Raw genomic sequence first — 18,929 nt, 5'->3', positions numbered from 1 at the left:
CCCCCCCCCCCCCCCCCCCCCCCCCTTAAACAGCTACACAGTAGTTAGACCTCTCTGGACAAGCCACCCTGTTCCACGCCCCTGCCCTTCCCTCTGCCTGGGTTGCTTTCCCTTCCACATCCGTTGGTTTAATTCCAGTTCATCTTCCAAACTCAGCCTGGGTTTCATTTCCTCCAGGAATCTGCCTTTAACCTTTCTCCTAGTCAAAAGCAATCACTTCCTTCCTCTTCTGTGTCTATGTGTAGACCCACTGATGTGCTCAGATACTATTATCCAGATATGCATCTTTCTGTGACTCTCAGGCCACTTCAGAGGGGCCCTGCATAGACACTACCCAGGCTTATGAATGAGGGCAGTGTCAGTTTGCCTCTGGGATACCTGAGACAGCACCTTGCAGTAACGCTTTGCAGGGTCCCTGGCAGGACGTGGGTGCTGGACTGTTTGGTTTGGATGGAGGAAACCTGCAGAAGGTGTCAGCCACAACTAGGAAAAAATGTCCACGGAAATTATATACTCCTTGAGTTGTAGAACAGAAAGCAGAGGAGCAACTTCAGTCTCCCTGTTGGGGGAATGAAGATCATCATCAGATCGAAACCAGACTGAAACAGACAAAAAGAGATACAAATTAGACATCAGGAGTGGGTGCCTGTGTGTGTCCTGTCCTTATGAATGGCACCATCCCCCACCCATCCAGTTGCACAAGCCAGAAACCTGCAACTTATCCTAGATCTTTCCCTCCCCTCAGCGCCACATGCATCCTGTCGCAAAGCCCTAAATATCACAAGGAACTGCCCTCTTCTCTGTCCATACTACTACTCCTCCATCGTTCACCTGCACTACCACAAAAGCCTGCAACCGTCTTCACCACCAGCCTCACTCCTGCCAATCAGTTCCACACATACTGCCACAATGACATTTTCTCAAACACCTATGTGTCCCTGTCACCCACTATTTAAAACTCTAATGCTCCTCCCCTGGGATAAATTCTAATTTTGGAGGGTAGACGTATGAGACTTTTTGAACCAAGCTCCAGGGAAACTTTTCAAATTCTAGACCTTCGCAAGTCACCTCCTTGCACTGAAGGGCCGGTCACATTATCCCCCAGAGCCAGGCAGCCAGCAGGTATGTTCAGTTTGTAGATCTGCTAGCAACAGACACTGAATAATTTGTTCTGGAATGTTCCATCTCTGCCATAACTCAGGCCCTGTGCACCTGACTCCTTCCCAGAGCATCCCCCTCCCTCCCTTTCCAAGCATCCCCCTTTGGCCTGACAGGGTCATCAGTAGCCTTCAGAATTTCCTCAGACACCCCCATGTCCAGTAGTGCCTGCCCCTGACTCCAGCTGGGTGAGCCATAGGCTCCTCTTCGCTCCCCCAGCCGCCTGTAGCATCCATCGCACCCCAGTGCTGTGGTTATCAGTTTGCATTTCTATCTCCCCTTCTTACCAAGGGCAGGGACCATGTCGTGCTCACTGTGGAAACCCACTGCCCAGCCTGGCATATGGTGAGCGCTTAGTAAATATTTGTGGAAGGCAGGATTAAAACAAGAGAGAGGAATCTTGTTGAAATCTCTTTCTGAGAACATTCATTTATTCAACAAATAAACAAACGAAAAGGATGGAGAAAAGCAGGCAGAGGAGAAGATGAGAGAAACTTCTGCAGGTCCCTGGGGGCAAGAGAGCTGAGATTCCACATGTGGCCTGAAAAATTGCCAACAAGCCAGTGGGGATTTCTATGCATTAAGGCGTGAAGAAAGAGTCTAATCATCTCGCTGTTGGCCAGATGTGCCAGTTGCTGTGACAGCCACCGGAATTGGCCAGATGTGCCATGAACATCTTCAGAAACATCGGGGGCCCTAGAGACCGCATGGCCTAGAGAGAATAGTTCACTCATTCAAGTGGCACAGAAATGGTCAGTTTGTGTAGGATGGTGTCACCAGTGACTCTGAGCATTGGGACATAACACAGAAAATCCTTCCTCCCCTCAAGGCTTTGGGAGCCTTCCTCGCAACCCCTACCCGCTCCTAACCCTGTGCTCCCTCCCCAGGTGATCAAGCTTGCCTTTGAGGAATTTGATTTGGAGAGGGGCTATGACACCCTGACGGTCGGGGATGGTGGTCAGGATGGGGACCAGAAGACAGTTCTCTACATGTAAGTGCAGTGGGGCGTGTTGTTTGGAAAGTGGAATGGTGGCTGGGGTTAGTGGGGTGGGGTTTGTAGAGTCCTGCCTGGTCCCTAGACCATGCTACAGCAAAGACAGTATACTGCAGTGTTCCTAGTTTCAGCAGTAATCCCTCCACCTCTCTCTATTCTGACCAAGGGGAAAAGAGCACTGGGCACCTTCTCACTGAATTCATATGAAATGTGAACAGAATGAGCAGTCTTGGGAGATGGAGGTTTTGTGGATGAACCTGGAGCCTTCCACTGGCTGGCTGCTTCCATGCAGACCCTGATTCTGCCACCCTGACAGTTTTTACTCCAGGCCACATCCAGCCATGACAGCCTGACCTCAGACAGAGATAACGGAAATGAGTTGCTCATCTTTCTGTGTGCTCAGAACTCCCTGGGAAATGAATGATTTCAGAGAATCAGGACCATATAGACATAGTGGCCACACTTCCCGAGCCGAAAAAGACCAGTATGACGTATTACAGACAAGGGAGAGGAGAATATCAAGCTGTTATGGGATCCCACTATGTTGAGCCTGTGCTCTTGGGGACCATTTAGCTTCTCTTTTGCCCACCACCAATAGCCTGACTTGAAAACCAGGAAAAAGGCCAAGCGTGGTGGTGCACTGATGTAATCCCAGCACTTTGGGAGGCCAAGGTGAACAGATTGCTTGAGCTCAGGAAGTCGAAATCAGCCTAGGCAACATGGTGAAAACCCATCTCTACAAAAAATACAAAAATTAGCTGGATGTGATGGTGCACGCCTGTAGTCCCAGCTACTCAGGAGGCTGAGGCAGGAGGATAGCTTAAGCCTGGGAGGTTGAGGCTGCAGTGAGCTGAGAGCATTGCATTATACTCTAGCTGGGTGACAGAGTGAGATCCTGTCTAAAAAAAGAAAAAAAAAATCAGGAAATGCTTCTGTTCAGGGCATGTGGCTTGGCTTCAGAGACAAACAGGCCTGGCCACATCCATCTCCCTTCCAGGAAGGGAGGGTCACCAACATTAAACACCTACCATGCTCCCAGGCACTGGGATGGAAACTTTTGCATCAATTATCTCACTTAAGCCCTGGTGTTATTATTCTTGTTTAACAGATGGGGAGACTGAGGCCCAAAGGTTTCAGAGAAGGTTGATAGCAGAACCAGCACTCAAGTTCATTCTTTTGATTTCAGCCAAGGACAATGTCCCATGCCACACTCCCTCCCAACAAGGCTAGCTCCAGGATATCTCTTTCCGGTTCTAATGCTGAATGAGAAATGGCCATTTAGTAACAGCTGGCTTGACCAGAGGCTGTTCTTTTCTGGGTGTTTCTCGCAACTTCCCTGCACCTACCTGGAGATGATGCTATACAGACAGTTACATGACTCATCTTATCCGATGGTACCCAGTGAATCAGGTGACATGGCTGGGACCTGGGGTTTCTCCAGACAAAGGAATGGAACGTGAGCCCACAGGGCATTCTGCCCCATGCCTAATACACTGTGTTAGTGAGGGTTCTCCAGAGAAACAGAACAATAGGAGATAGAGAGAGAGAAAGAGAGAGAGATTATGATAGATAGGTAGAAAATAGATGATAGATGATTGATTGATCGATTGATTGATAGATGATATACAGATAGATGATAAGTAGATGATTGATAGATGATAGACAGATAGATGATAGATTATGATAGATAGAAAATAGATGATAGATGATTGATAGATGATAGATAGATGAACACAGATGATAAGTAGATGATAGATGATAGATAGATAGATAGATAGATAGATAGATAGATAGATAGATAGACAGACAGACTGACAAATAGCAATTAGATGGGCAGACATAATTTGTTGTAAGGAATTGTCTCATGTGATTTTGGGAGACTGACAGATCCTAAGATCTTCCAGGTGAGTTAAGAAGCTAGAGACCCAGGATAGTCAATAATGTAGTCGCAGTCCAAATGCCAGTAGGTTCAAGATCCAGGAAGAGCTGATGTTACAGTTCAAGTTCAAAAGCCGGAAATAAGCTGATGTCTCAGTTTAAAGCTAATTGAACAGGAGGAATTCTCTTATTCAGAGGAGGGTCCATCTTTTTGTTCTGTTTGGCCCTTCAACTGATTGGATGAGGTCCGTCCACCTTGGAGAGGGCGATCTGCTTCACTCAGTCTGTTGATTTCAATGTTAATCTCATTCAAATGCACTCTCACAGAAGCACCCAGAATAATGTTTGACCAAGTATCTGGGTACCCTGTGGCCTAGTCAAGTTAACACATGCAATTCACCATCACACTTACCTCTCCCCCTCACTTGGTGCGTCCCCATCACTCATTTTCTGCCCTAGTTTACTGACCCGTATGGTGCCTCAGCTCTTTGTGCCCAAGAGACTAGGATCCTAGCTCTCCTCCTTCCACAATCCCAGTGTGCTTTGACATAGAGAAAACCTTGGAATAGCAGAGCTTTTGAAAAGGCTATTGAGGATCATACCATACAATCCCCTCATTTAACATAGAGTGAAAAAGCCCAGAGAGGCTCAACTGCTTGCCCAAGGTCCCACAGCAAATGAATGGCAGACTCAGAGCCTGGTGTTGTAATTGGGTCAAACAGAGGAAAAGCAGGGGTCCCAGCCTTTTCCCTTGCTCATCAGCACCCCAGAGTCAGGAGCCAGCACTGGCCTGGCCACAATCCTTACTCAGCTTGTCAGAGCCCAGGCTCAGGGACATCACACAGGCTAAGCTGTTGGATCCCAGGTGCTCTATCCCAGCTCCACTTCCATATCCCCCATGGTGTGATGACCTCTTTGCAGCTGACTTGACAGCCTCCCAAGCTCTGAGACCCTGGGTGAAGCAGAGATTAGGACTCATTAGCTCAGTTGCCCACTCCACAACCCCCTGCCTCCATCTGTGCTGGTAATTTGTCTGATCTCAACAAAATAATGAGGTTGGATTTCTTCTGGAAATCCCAACCTGTACAGGGGACTCCCAGCTCTGCCGCTGTATCAGGTTGACCCTGGGGAAGCCACTGCCCATTCTGCACTCCGTATTCTCATCTGTACTATGGGCTGACAACCCCTACCTTCCTGGCAACAGGGCCATTAAATGAGATAATGGGTAGGAAAGTGATAAGCACAGTATCTTACATGGGTAGGTGCTTGGGGTTGGGATTCTGAATTGAATTCCCCCTCCCCCCACACCCATGCTTAAACCCTCTTCTTTGAAAAGAATGTGGCCCTCAGATAATGACTATACTTTAAGCCTTGTTCCTTATCCTGGAGTGGAAGGAGATGGCTCATTGAAAGAATGACTTGGGTTCCAACTGGGGAAATGGGTTTCTGTGAGGGGAAACCCACATAAAGACAGCAAGGAGGTGGGGATGGGGGAGGTCTTTTCTGCAATACAGGTCACACAAAAGTTCAAAAGTTGCGAGAATGTAGATACCCCCTTGATTGGATTTGGCTCTAACTATCCCTGTCCCCTGAGCAAGTAAGGACACAGATCTCCTTTATGAACCCAAGGGTCTGGGCTAGGGAGTAAAAGTTGAGATTCAACCCATGAGATTCTACCCATGGCCGAGGGAGAGACAGGATGAGTCTTCCCAGCACATGGAGAGCATGCTGCTGGGCTCCAATGTCAGAAACGCAGTGGGGCCCAGAATTTACCCAAGTGAGCCTGGATCCTGGATAGTCCTTTAGATATCATTGGTCAGGCAGTCATTCTATTCGGGTGTCATGGTGGAGAGCATACCTCTAAATATCTCTCTCCTGCCAGCCTGACAGGTACATCGGTCCCGGATCTCATTGTCAGCACCAATCATCAAATGTGGCTCCTCTTCCAGACTGATGGCAGTGGCAGCTCCCTGGGATTCAAGGCTTCTTATGAAGGTAACTGCTTTTGGCAAGCCAGATGAACTGTGTCCTGGGAGTCAGAGACTTGGGGTCTGGATTTGGAGTCAGAATTTTTCGTTTTTTTTTTTTTTTTTCTTGAGACGGAGCCTCACTCTGTTGCCCAGACTGCAGTGCCGTGGCACGATCTCAGCTCACTGCAACCTCTGCCTCCCAGGTTCAAGTGATTCTCCTGCCTCAGCCTCCCGAGTAGCTGGGACTACAGGTGCACACCAACATGCCCAGATAATTTTTGTATTTTTAGTAGAGATGGGGGCTCACCATGTTGGCCAAGCTGATCTCGAAGTCCTAACGTCAAATGACCCGCCTACCTCAGCCTCCCAAAGTGCTGCGATTACAGGCGTGAGCCACCGCTCCCAGCCCTGGGATCCTGGTTCTCCCCTGCACTAGCTTCCTCCCCCTTAGGCATGTTATTCCGCTTCTCTGAGCTCCAGCCTTCTCTTTGTTCTGAGGGCCTTCTGGTTGTTTTGAGGATGATCTGGAATAAAATACTTAAAATACTAGGCACCCAGCATCAGATGCACACCTCAGTTCCATCCCCAATTCATACCTGGTTCATGGAGACTTTTAAGAGGCGTCACTTATTTTTAAAATCTTTAGAGAGGACAGTAGCTTCCCAAGCTGCCCGATTTGGGTAGCATGTGATGAGTGAGTGACTCTGTGCATAGGGCTAGGAACAGATAAACACCACTGTTGGTGGCCTGAGAAAGATGCAGACAAGAGTCTTTATCTCTTGCTTAGAATAGGCATTAAGGGAACTGCAAAGCCTGGGGCCCAGAAGATACCCTCAACATCATCCTTCTGAACACTTCCAAACCCCCTTTGGCCGATAACAGCTAATGCCAGTCCCTACAAAGATGGAAGGAGAAGCCATCCACAAGTTACTGTTAAGCCCCTCTTAGGTACCAGACACTAGACCAGCGCAACAGGGACAGACACATCAAGTCTAGGCGTTCCCTCAAGGGACTTGTGCTCTAGTGGTGAGATGGAGGGGAAAGCAAACGAAGTGGCATGCAGAAGAGCTGCCTGGACAGTGCCAGTGGAAGCACAGAGAAGGGAGCAGACATCTTTTCAGGAACATCTGAAAGGGGATCAGGAAAGGGCTTTGTCACAAAAGTGAGCCTAAAGTCCTCAAAATGACCAGGTGGCTACTAGGGAGACAGGGGCCCAGGGAGCGGGGAGAAGGTGTCCCTTCATTGTGGCTCACACACCATACCCCCAGTGTACCATAGGTTCCTCCTGCTCCAGGACCTGTACTCTGTTTCCAAACTGGGTACAGGTACACAGGAGGTGTATTCGTGTTCTTGGGCTGGCTGACTTCACACAATGGACATTTATTCTCTCACAGTCCGGAGCCTGGAAGTCTGACATCAAGGCTCAGCAGGGCCATGCCCCTACTCTGGGTAGAATCCTCCCCTGCTTCTTCCTAGCTTCTGGTGGTGGCTGTGAGTCCTTGCTGTTGCTTGGCTGTAGCTGTATCACTCCAGTCTCTGCCTTTGTCATCACATACCTTCCTGTGTGTCTCTCTGTCCTCTTCTTATAAGGACACCAACATATTAGACTAAGGGCCCTCCCTACTCCAGTATGGTCTCATCTTTACTTGATTACATTTGCAGCAACTCTGTTTCCAAATAAGGTCGCATTTATAAGTACCAGAAGTCAGAACTTCAGCACATCTTATTGGGGAACACAGCTCACCCCATCACAGGAGGCTAGCCCATCCTACACTAACACTGTCATACCATGATGTCTCCTGGGGTTAAGATGACAGCTATACTGAGATTTTTTAAGAATAGGAGGCTATGTGTCTAGGGAAGGCAGAACAGCAGACAGAAAATACTTAGACTCTGAGTGCAGATCCTGGTTCTGTCACTTTCTAGCTCCATGGCAGATCATGGAACCTTTCTCAAGATCTGTTTCTTCATCTGTGAAATACAGATAATAATACAACCTAGGTCACAGGGGTCCTGTGAAGATGGTTAGATTAAGAAATGTGAACATAAGAAATGTTGCAAATTGCAAAGCAATTAGTGAATGACTAATGAGCCAATACACAGGTAGTTCAATGAGTGGGCTGTTCTGGTGCATAAAATTATACATCAGCAGCTGTGGGGCTGTGAGAGGAGCGCCAGACAAAACCATCAGGAGACCTTGATTCAGGACCAAGCCCTGTCACTCACTACTTTGAAAAGGGGAGTGGAGATGGATGCAAAGTTTCTAAGTTTTCCCCCGTTTCAGAAATTCTATGGATGTTCAGCAGTGAATGTTCCCCAAAGCAGGGAGGAACGATTCCATGTCATCCACATGCCCTTAATCTGTCCATATTTTGCCAATGGTTTGGATAAGCTGTAAACAGCGTGAACTTGAAAGGGACGACAATATCAGTCAGCAAACAGTGCAGAAAGATCTGGGTTGGGTAGAGTCGTTGACTAAATTAGTAGGAAAAGATAAAATGGGAATAAATATCAAGTCATGATTTAAGAGTTAAAAATAATTAGCTGCTGGAATTTATCCCAGGAAGTTAGTTGTGCTTTGTCGTGCCCTGAGCAGGCACCAGATAATTGAGCTTAGATGTGGGACCTCAGCTTGGGATAGATAAGGAGAGGATTTAAGGCAATTCCTGTAAGAAATGATGGCCCCCGAATGTTTATTCAGGGGAGGAAGTGGACTCGGGAGATTTGAGAGCTGTGTCTGGATATTTGAAGGGCTTTCATGTGGGAAAGAGGAATTAGATGCGTTTGGTGTGATTTTGTTGGAAAAGAAAGGGACGTAACACTTGTTGAAAGCCTGCTATGTGCCAGAGCTTTATGTTCATTATCTCAGGGTTTTCACAGTGTCCTGCAAAGACCTGGGGTACCCTCCAGGGACCTCCATGGTGGGATAGGGCATGCCCAGAATGGAGGGTTCTGATCACCCTGCCTCTGTTTCTTCTCTTTTCTTCTCTTTTGCTCTTTGTAAGCCTTGTTTTAAGAGAATTCATAGCTAACCACTGACTTGAAAGACATTACTTCATCTCATTCATTCCTTCAAGGATACAATGGCTGCTGTTTTATAGATGAGGAATCTGAGACTCAGAGGGGTGAAGTAATCTGCCTGAGATCACACAGAATTGTGGAAAGTAGCAGAGCTGGGATTTGAGCCCATGTCTCCCTGGCTTCAGAAGCCCATGGATTTTCCCCTTGCCCCAGAAGCCTCCCATGGTTACATAATTTCAATTCCTTATAAAATCTTTATAGAAGCCAAAGCTTTGCCCCAATCAAATAGACCATGTATCATGAACCTGGATTCCATGTCACCAGAGGTTGGAGATTTTGTTCACAAGTTCATTTGTCCATTTCACTCAGCTAGTACTGGCTAAGCTTTTGTTATGTGACCAAAACTTTGCTGGGTGCTGTGATTATAATAGCTAGCAGCCTAGATGTGGTATAAAGCATACGCTGTGTGAATGCTGGTCACGGACTAGGTGTCAACAGGACTTCTCCTTGGAGCCGTGACAAATTAGGAAGGGGAGTCTGGGTGTTTAGAGACATAGCAAACCCACAGGGACTATGTCAGTTTCTGTGCATAGAGGCAGTGGATTCTAGAAAATGGCACAGACTCTGAAATTGCACCAGACCTAGTAAATCCCAGTGTGGTCCCAGCTGTGTAACCTTGAGTCTCAGAGAACCTGTGGTCTCTCTGAGCCTCAGTTCCCTGACTTGTACAATGGAAATAATAATGCCAATCTTACAGCATTGTTATGAGAGTGAAATGAGATCTCAAAGCTCCTTGCACATTGTCTGGCATAGAGATACTGCGTTCTCCTGGGGGTGTCACCAAAGTTTCTCTCCAGCCAAACCTTCCACATTTCCTGTCCTCCAGGCCAGGCACCTGGATCTGCCACCAGGTGCTCTGACATTCCTCGGGTTTAGGTCCCTGCCTTACACCAGTACTCCCCACCTAGGGCCCTCCCTCCCCAGACTGGCAGAGAAATGAGGTGACTCTCTTAAGGCCTCAGTACAGAGTGTGGAGCCAGAAGTGGCAGGAGGCAGAATCAGGCTCGCAAGAGCCTGGAGGACTCACAGTGTGTTGGAACCTGGCCCAGTGGAAACTCAAGGGGCTAAATTGGGTGGGCCACTTTTTTTGTTTTTGCCCCTTCCACCTTTGACTTTTTGTTTGAGGGGTGAAGCCCATCGTTCTCACACCCTCCTGGTGAGGAGCCCCCTCTACTATAAAAAGGTGGGTGGGTTGAGTCCCCAGCACCCGGATGTGATTCCTTGTCCTTGCCCATGCTGCTCCCTGGGCTCCTCTTACCTCCATCTCCTGGTTTTCTTTTACCTCTCTGGCTGTTCCTTCACAGCTCCTCCATGGCTCCCCACTGCCCCTCAGAGTCTGTCCTCAGCCTTCAGTCCTCTTATTCTAGAACCTTCTGCAGTCGATGATGTGTACTTCCATGGTTGCAGCCTCAACCCAAACTCTGGTGACTTCCACATCTGTTCTCTACTTGCATTTCTGTCTTCCTGTTACACATTTTGATAAGGCTTCCCTCTCAGCCGTCTCAAACCTACCCACCTGTATAGTCTGCTGACAGCAAAATGTCAAGACTGGGTGGTTTACATTGGCAACAACTCTGTTTTCAAATAAGATCACATTTATAAGTACCAGAGTCAGAATTTCAACAAGTCTTTTTGGGGGACACAGTTCACCCCATAACGGGAGGCCAGCCCATCTTTCCTACATGAACACTGTCATACCACGATGTCCCCTGGGGTAAAGATAACGGTTGTACTGTTTTAAGAATAGGAGGTCATGTGTCTAGAGAAGGCAGAACAGCACCGAGTTTCCTCCCAGTTCTAGGGGCTAGAAGTCCAAGGTTAAGGCTTTGGCCAATTTGGTTTCTGATGAGGGCTTTCTTCCTGGCTTGCAGACAGCCACCTTCTCACCATGGCCTTGCGCGGGCTTTCCTGTGTGCATGCACACACAGGAGAGAGAAAGAGAGAGAGAGAGAGAGAGAGTGCATGAGCCTGGTGGTGTTTCTTCTTAGAAAGACATCTATCCTCTCAAATCGGGGCCCTGTCCTTATGACCTCATTTAACCTTAATTACTTCCTTAGAGGCCCCATCTTCAAATACAGTCACACTAGGGGTTAAGAGTCTCAATACAGGAATTTGGGGAAGTTGGGGGAACACACAAGTCCAGTCTGTAACACCATCCAAAACCAAGCTCGCCATCTCTGCCCCCATGCTCATGACCTACACCTGTGTACCCCATCTTCATGAACAGCACCACCATCCATCCCATCCCTGGGCCTCATCTCTGCCTCCTCCTTTTCCCTCTTCCCACCTCTGACTCCATTCCCAGATTCTGTCAGTTTTCCACGTCCCACTTCTCTTTCACTGCTGAGTTGAGTCCCTCCCTTATCCACTCTCACTTGAATAACAGCAGAGTCTTCCTAACCAGCATCTCTGGCTCTAGTCCTCTCGCTCCCATCTACCCATCTGCCACATGGAGCAGTGATCTTCCCAGAATCCAAATCTGGCACAGTTCTCTCCTAGTTAAAAAAAAATGACAACTTCTCATTGATTTTAGGATAAAGTATAACACTTTCTACATGACATCCAAAGTTCTCCATAATAATAATTCCACCAAGTTCTGGTTTCTATGAATCCATTCAAGACAAAAATCTCTCCAGTCCTATAGGGCCTAATTCAGCGTCTGAAACAGAACACATGCTCAGGAAAGCTTGTAGAATTAAATTGTAATACTCAGACACAATCAGGTAACCTCCCCAGCACCCTCTCAATTCCCTTTTGGTCCACTTTACCACCGACCTAGTGCACAGATGCCAAGAGTCCATGCATTCTCTGTTGTCCCGCAGGATTTGTGGTTGGGCAAACCCAACTTATAATCAGGATCTTCCTTTGACTCCCTGTGTGGCAGTCTCTCCTCATCAATGAGCCTGAATTTCCTAATCTGTGAAGAGGGGCTGATGAATGGTTATCTTTCCAGGGTCTCATGAGGACTCAGTATAGTGAAGCACCCAGCATAGGGCCTGACATTTAGTAAATGCTCAGTTGGAAGCTTACTCCCTTCTCTGCTCTCCAAGGCCTACAGCTCTTCTTCTAACCTACATCATTGCCCGAAGCTTCAGAATTGCCTCTTCCTCCTTTTTAGCCCCCTGTTATTCCAACTCCTGGGGAGTTCCATGCAGGATAGACATCTCAACACAGGAATGGGTGGGGTGGGGGAGCGGCGGAGCTGGGATGCAGGTTTCCCATAGGATGGCATAAGGCATCCAAGGGCAGAGACCTCCCATATCCATCATTTCCACCCATCCCTTAGGCAGACCTGGCTGCATCATCATCATCAATACCCACTCTGTCCCAGTTTGAGCAGAGAGATACAACCTTAGGGGCAGGCAGGTGGCACTCCAATATCATCCTTTCTTCCTTGTTGAAAGTATTAGCCTGGTGGGAAATTTGGGGCATTTGCTTCCCAGAAATTCCTCCAGTTCTGCTTGTCACAATCCCAGGTCTTGGGGTGGGGGAGGGGACTCCTGATCTGTCAATATCTGAGCACTCTGAGCCAGTCTCCCTCCATGGGGGCGACCAGCTGTGAGAAATGCATTCATAGTTGCAATTTCTTTGCTTCCCAGTAGAACAAGAAATATTTAAGGAACAGGCAATTAGCACTTACCAGAAACATTATAAAATTACATACAACTTGCTAACAAGTTTTAGCATCAATCTGGAAGTCTCCTTGCTTCCTTGCTGGAGTCTGGAATCTGGCAGCTTAATGCTGAATCTGGGAGGCTGGCCCAGGGGAGGAAGAAACTGAGACCTGGACGCTGCAGACATGAAGAAGCAGGGCAGTAGAGATTATGCAGAGGGGGTGCCCAACAGTCCAGGGCACTCATGTTAGAAATGAGCTCGTCTGTTTGTTCAACATTTTCTAAGGCCCTATGATGTGTTGCAGACAATGTTTGGAACACTGAGGCTACAAGGACAGCAAGACGATCTCTGCTTTCACCTAATTCATAGTCCATTTTCAGTAGCATAGAACAAGTGTTAGAAGACAAGGAAATACAAAGGAGGGGCAGCGAATCTTGCTAAAGGGCATCAGGGGAGTCTCCCTGGAGGAGGTGATGTCTGAAACTGAGACTTGCTTGAAGGATGAAAAGGAGTTTGTCAGACATCCTTGAGAGAGGGAACAGGTAGGCTTAGAAAGGTGACATGCAGATAAGATTGAAGCTAAAACCTCAGTAAAAATAAAGTCTGAGAGCAAGTTGGGGAGAAGAGGGCCAAGACTTGCTCTCTGCAGGCAGTGCCACATCCCCTTCTTCAGAACTTTACTCCAGTGGTGGGCACTGCTGAGCCCCTGGAAGAGGTGGTGTTGGAGGCAGACTTCAAAGGAGGCCCAGGGCAACTGACCAGCATCATTGACCACTCCCTCTAGGACACCGCCCTTCCTCTTGTCAGATGCCAAGCACATGGCTATTTTCAGCCTCTCTTCCATTATTTTTGGTACACCTCTACTTCTTGTCTTTTCCGCATAAACTGGAAGGCCCAAACATTCCAACTTTGACCAGGAATATCACTAACATGTTCCTAAGACGCTCGCTGAGTTTCCATGATACCTCTAAAAGTTTTTCAGGCACTGGGAGCCAAAGTTGAGCTGGATACAAGCAGCAGCTGCCTCTTCTCAAAAAGTCCCAGTGGGATCCAGCCTGTTCTAGCCCCTGGAGACTGGGCTGGCAAACAGCAGAGGATGTTACCACATTAAAATTTGGCAGGAAGTAATTTGTCAATGAGATGTACTCTCTAAATACATAGCTTTTGCAAATGGTAAGCTTCAGTCTGGGGCTAACGCAGATAGCTTGGAGGCTAGCTACCTCCATGTCCATTGTTTCCAGCCTCCTTTGGCTGGTGACAGACCCATGCAGTGTTATGGAGGAAGGAGATGGGGAGGGAAGAATGTCACCCACTTCATCCAGCCATACCTCCATTCCATTTGTGGAAATCGTGTGCGGAAAAACACATCAGTCCCCATAGGTACACGTATAGATGTGGGGTCTCTCACCTCCCGGTGCCCTTCACATCATCAGAAGTAGAAAAGCAGAGTGGGGTGTGGTTCTGGGCAATCCAGGCTATCTGGGTATGCCCACAGGGTGATCCTAATGCACCAAAGATGTCCTGGTCACTCACTAGGAGTTTGTACTGAATCAACAACGGGTCTGAGCACTTAGTAGGTGTAAGACACTGGGCTTGGTTCTGGAGATGCAAAGAGTGGAGGGGATGTGACCCCTGGCTCTGAGGAGCTGACAGCCCACAGGATGAAGCTTAAACGAGTTATTGTTCATCAAACCAGGCCCTTCAGGGTCTCCCTCCAACCATCTCTCTGGCCTCTTCTCTCCATCACTTGAGCTTCCCACCACACTGAGCTTCTAGCTCTTCTGTAGACTCTACACTCTTGTCCTCCATTTCTCCTTTCCTCCTGCTTTCCTTCCATCCTTGCCTCCATCCTCCTGTCATCATTCCTCAAAAGTTTATTGAATCCCCTCTCTGTGCCCTGCACTTCACTAGAAAAGCTGGGATATAGACATTTCAAAAAACATTGGCTCGGTCTTCAAGAAACTTACCAATTAACAGTGGGAAACACACACCCAAAACTGCAGCACCTGTTGCTATAACAACAGAAATGTCCAAGGGGGCTGGGACCGAGAGAGAAAGAGCTCCTAAGGCTGCCTGGGCGATTCGAAAGAAGGTCCCAGATGGGAACGCACTTGCACCAATGCTGAAAGACAATTCTTTGTCTGGTAGACAAGCAAAGGGTGTTCATTTCAGGAAGAGAGGATGGCAGGTGCCACGTTAGAGCCATGTGAGGGGCGGTTGGGCTCTGCAAACATCAGCGACAATAACACTGAGGAAATACAGCTAGTCACTGGTTACACACTGCATGCTGGACATTTTGACAATTATCTTGTGTACAGAAGCTCATTTAATCCTCACAACAACCTTGTTATTATTACCATTTCCATTTTACAGATGGCAAAACTAAGGCTCAGAGAAAATAAGTCACATGCCCAAGGTCTGTTCCTTAGTATCGGAGCCAGGATTTAGATCCTGGGCTTTGTGATGCCAGAGCTCTTGCCACTGCACTATTCCACCTCCCTACAGATCACCCAGTACTGTGCCGTGTGCATCTCAAGGTCGTCAATGGCCAAAGAGCAGGCTGGGTGGGAGGGGTAGGCCAGGGTCCTGCCATGCTGAGGAGTTAGGGTTTTAGTCTGTGGACTTGGGAAGTTGTGAAAGGATCAATGAGCAGGGGATGGTAATCATCAGGTTTTTATTTCTTGTGTTGCTTTGTAGAGTATGAAATAGAAGGAAGAGCCAGGGGAACCATAGGCTGCTACTGGCACCCAGATGAGGAGCTGCAAGGGCTGAACTCAGGCAGGGAGAGACGGGGTGGAGAGCAGAGGGTTCTGGGTATGTGGGAGGAGGAGTCAACAGGAGGGGACTAAGGAGAGCTGAGGGAGAAGGACAAAGCAGAATCCAGACTGACTCCCAGATTTGAACAACCTCTAAGAAACCTGTCCAGCGCTCCCAGCCAGAGGCCTGAGCTGCCCCTTCTGCTATCAACCAAGTCATGTGGTCAGGTCTATATCCTCTCCATTGCCCTTGTCATTTGTATTGGAATTACCCACCTGACTATGAGTTCTCCAGGGGCAGGGGCTGTGGGGCAGGCAACGCTGTACCTTTAGTGCTTAGTGTGACATTTGGCACAGTTTCCATGCAAAATGTTAGCTGAGCTCATACATTAAACAGAGTATTCTGTGTGTTCAAGGGACTGTGCTAAGTGCTAGGTACACCGTGATCAAAGATACATAATGGATACCTACCTTCATGGGGCTTACATTCTACGGGGTGGGAGTGAGGGAGGCCGGGTGGTGAATCATCTTGTGCCCGATGCCCAGCCAGAGCTCCAGAAGAACAAATTTTCATCCTTTTATTCACTGTTATATCCCCACTGTCTAGAACAGTAACCAATAAAATACTTGTTGAATGAATAGATGGGTAATTACAAGGTGCATCATTGCTATAAAGGGAAAGAATAGGGTACCAAAGTGGGAGGGTTGCTTGAGCCCAGGAGTTCGAGGCTGCAGTAAGCTGTGATAGCACCACTGCACTCCAGTCTGGGCAACAGAGCAAGACCCTGTCTCAAAAGAAAAAATAAAAAGAATGGGGTGCAAAGAAAGAAAAGTAAAAGGGAAATGTCTAAGATCTAAGATGTGTGGTCAAGGAAAATGTCTTGGAGGAGGTAACATTTTAAACCAAAGTCTGTTAATGCAAGGCGTTAGTCATGCCAACGGAAGAGGAGAGGAAGCTCAGGCTAGGGGAACAACGAGTTAGTGAAGGAGCCAGTGAAGCCTCCCAGCCTCATGTGAAAGGCGGCAAATCCTCATCTTCCTCTCATCTTCCTCCAAGCAGTGCCTCCCCTCTTGGAGCACATCAAATAGTCAGTGAATTTATCGAACCACATGATACAGTCCATTCTGTACAGACATTTTCATAAAAGATGATTCCAATTTGGTATTAGAAATGGAAAAACCTGGGGAGAAGAGTGAGGTTGATCACAGATGATGGGGATAAAACAGCCAAGAAAGGGGAGAGCAAATATGCTGAGTGGCAGAGCTCAGTCATGATAGACTTCTGAGCCATCTTAGAAGCAATCATCTCATGTTGTCCAGTTTGCTTTTGGTAGGCAAAAGGGGAGAGACAGGAAAAACACTCATAAAATGGAATTATATTAAACCAGGTAGCAGGAAATTGCATGTGTGATTTTTCTGAAGTCAAAATCCATTTATCTGTTTGCAATTCTGGGTCCTGACGTCAGACTTGGTCAGCACCTGACCAGAAGTGTCAGATCAAACACCTTTCAGGCAGGGCATTAGAGCACAGGGAGCCCTTTGCAGGAAGACAGGGGCCTTGGTCCCTGTGTTTCCAGCAGGAGTTGACTCTGAGCTTGGAGAGAAGGCTTAGGCCAGGACAGGAGGTGTCAAAGGGACAGAAGCCAGCCAGCAGCCCCCTCTGCCTTCCTGGAAGGAGCTCCCAAACTCTCACCCCACCCTGCTCTGTTCTTCCTCTTCCTTCTACCCAATCTTGGTTCTCTGGGCAACACATCCCCCTATGCTTTGGAACTCTTTGCCAAATGCTCCCTTGAACCTGAGTTCCCATGAGGTCACCACGACCCTGTAGCCCTCTGCAGTGCTAGCAGCCCACTTCCCCACACCAAATGAACTTCACCTTGAGAGGAGTTTGTATGCTGTCTCGCCAATGCCATTCCACCCATGTGTAAACCCCTTCCCCTTTGACCTTATGCTGTCTCCAGCTCTGATACTTTCTACCCCTCCTCATCACTGTCACTGGTCTCCTCCTCCCTATTTGCCATCACCTTGCCTCTCAGGCCTTGACCTTCTCACTTTCTTTCAGTGAACTGGCTGCAGCTGGACCTCATCATCAAGCACCTCTGAAATCTCAACTCCACATACTTCAGCTTTTTCACGTGACACTCCCTCTACTCCTGCCCATCATCCCTTCCCAACCCCTATTTCCCCTATCGCCCCCTGCTCCCTTCACCTCTTTCCTTCTTCATCCTAAGCCCCTTGGATAACACTTTGGCCATTCTTTTGAACATCTTCAGCTCCTTTGCCCCACTGTCTTCCATTTCTCCAAGCCCAATCACCCCTCACTCAGTCAACACCCCTCACTCAGTCAATCCTCCTACCCCTTCCTCTACTTCTACAGGAACCGAGTGGCCAAGGGCTGCTGGGACAAGTCATATAGCCCCACTGGGTGGTATCCCTACAAATGAATCATCTGCACCCTCAGTGGGCCCCAGAGGTGCATTTTAATCCATCTAGGCATGATTTCCTCTTCTCCAGAGTGACAGCTTCAGACATTCTCCTCAAGTTGTTTTTCCATGACTTGTCCCTCACCTTCAGCAAAGACTGTGACCTCCTCCACTTAGAAAATAGAGCCTGTGTCATCACAGGATCTCTCTCGGTCTCCTGCCATCCTACCTGAAAACTCACTGCCACCACTTCTTCCCTCTTGACTGTGGTCTCTAATGTGTGCTCTCAGTCCCATGCCTCTCTCCTTCTCTGGAGCCCCTGTAGGGACCCCCTTCTCCTTCAGATCTTCAGCTAACCATTCAATACATCTTTCCTCCCACCTCTTTATTCTTCTCTAGCATTTCAATATGGCCAAGTTTCCCCTGTACTAAACTATTTTAACCACTTCCACCCAGGCCATATGCCTCATGAGCTGCTACCTAATTTCTCTGGATAGAGTGATATCACCTTCTCGTCTCCTGTTGGGTGTTGGCCTCATCAGTACACACAATCCTGACAGTATCAATGTGACCTCTTTTTGCTAATCTGTTTTACAATCCTATATAAACTTCCCTGCAGCATTCAAGGCTTTTTATCTTCTTGAAACTCATTCTTCTCTAAGCTCCTGTGACCCCACTCTCCCAGTGTAACATTCTGCTGGTCCCTACATTGTCCCTAACTGTCCTGTCCTGGACCAACATCCCTTCTCACTCTCCTTGGGTCGTTTCATTCTTCTCATGGCTTCTTTTACAATCTACGAGCTGAATTTCTAGATCAGACTTCTCTCTTGAACTTAAGACCCAGATAGCTACTTCCTGCTAGATATTTCTACTTGCAGGTCCCACTAGTACCTTAAAACTCAGCATCTCCTACTGATGATTCCATTCAGACCTATCTATACCCTCTTCTTGCATTCTTGTCTCAGTGAGGGTACACCCAAGTGCCAAAACCAGGCACTTAGTTATATAACTAAAAGTTAGCTGTGACAGTAACTATTGGGTAATTACTGTCACT

General features: G+C 47.8%; 1 protein-coding gene across 1 annotated transcript in view; it reads left to right on the top strand.

Annotated features, from left to right (window-relative positions):
- Positions 1-18,929, top strand: part of CSMD2 (CUB and Sushi multiple domains 2) — a gene marked incomplete at its 3' end in the record, with an annotated part of 670,449 nt that overhangs the window by 404,266 nt on the left and 247,254 nt on the right. Inside the window, 2 exon segments of the mRNA XM_017884421.1 lie at positions 2,046-2,149; positions 5,913-6,025. Coding sequence (XP_017739910.1) covers positions 2,046-2,149; positions 5,913-6,025 — 217 coding nt within the window.

Source organism: Rhinopithecus bieti, unplaced genomic scaffold (assembly GCF_001698545.2).
Source record: "Rhinopithecus bieti isolate Rb0 unplaced genomic scaffold, ASM169854v2 scaffold_13029, whole genome shotgun sequence".
Classification (NCBI taxonomy): Eukaryota; Metazoa; Chordata; class Mammalia; order Primates; family Cercopithecidae; genus Rhinopithecus; species Rhinopithecus bieti.
Note: the sequence above shows the minus strand (reverse complement) of the source record. Positions and strands in the feature narration are given on the sequence as shown.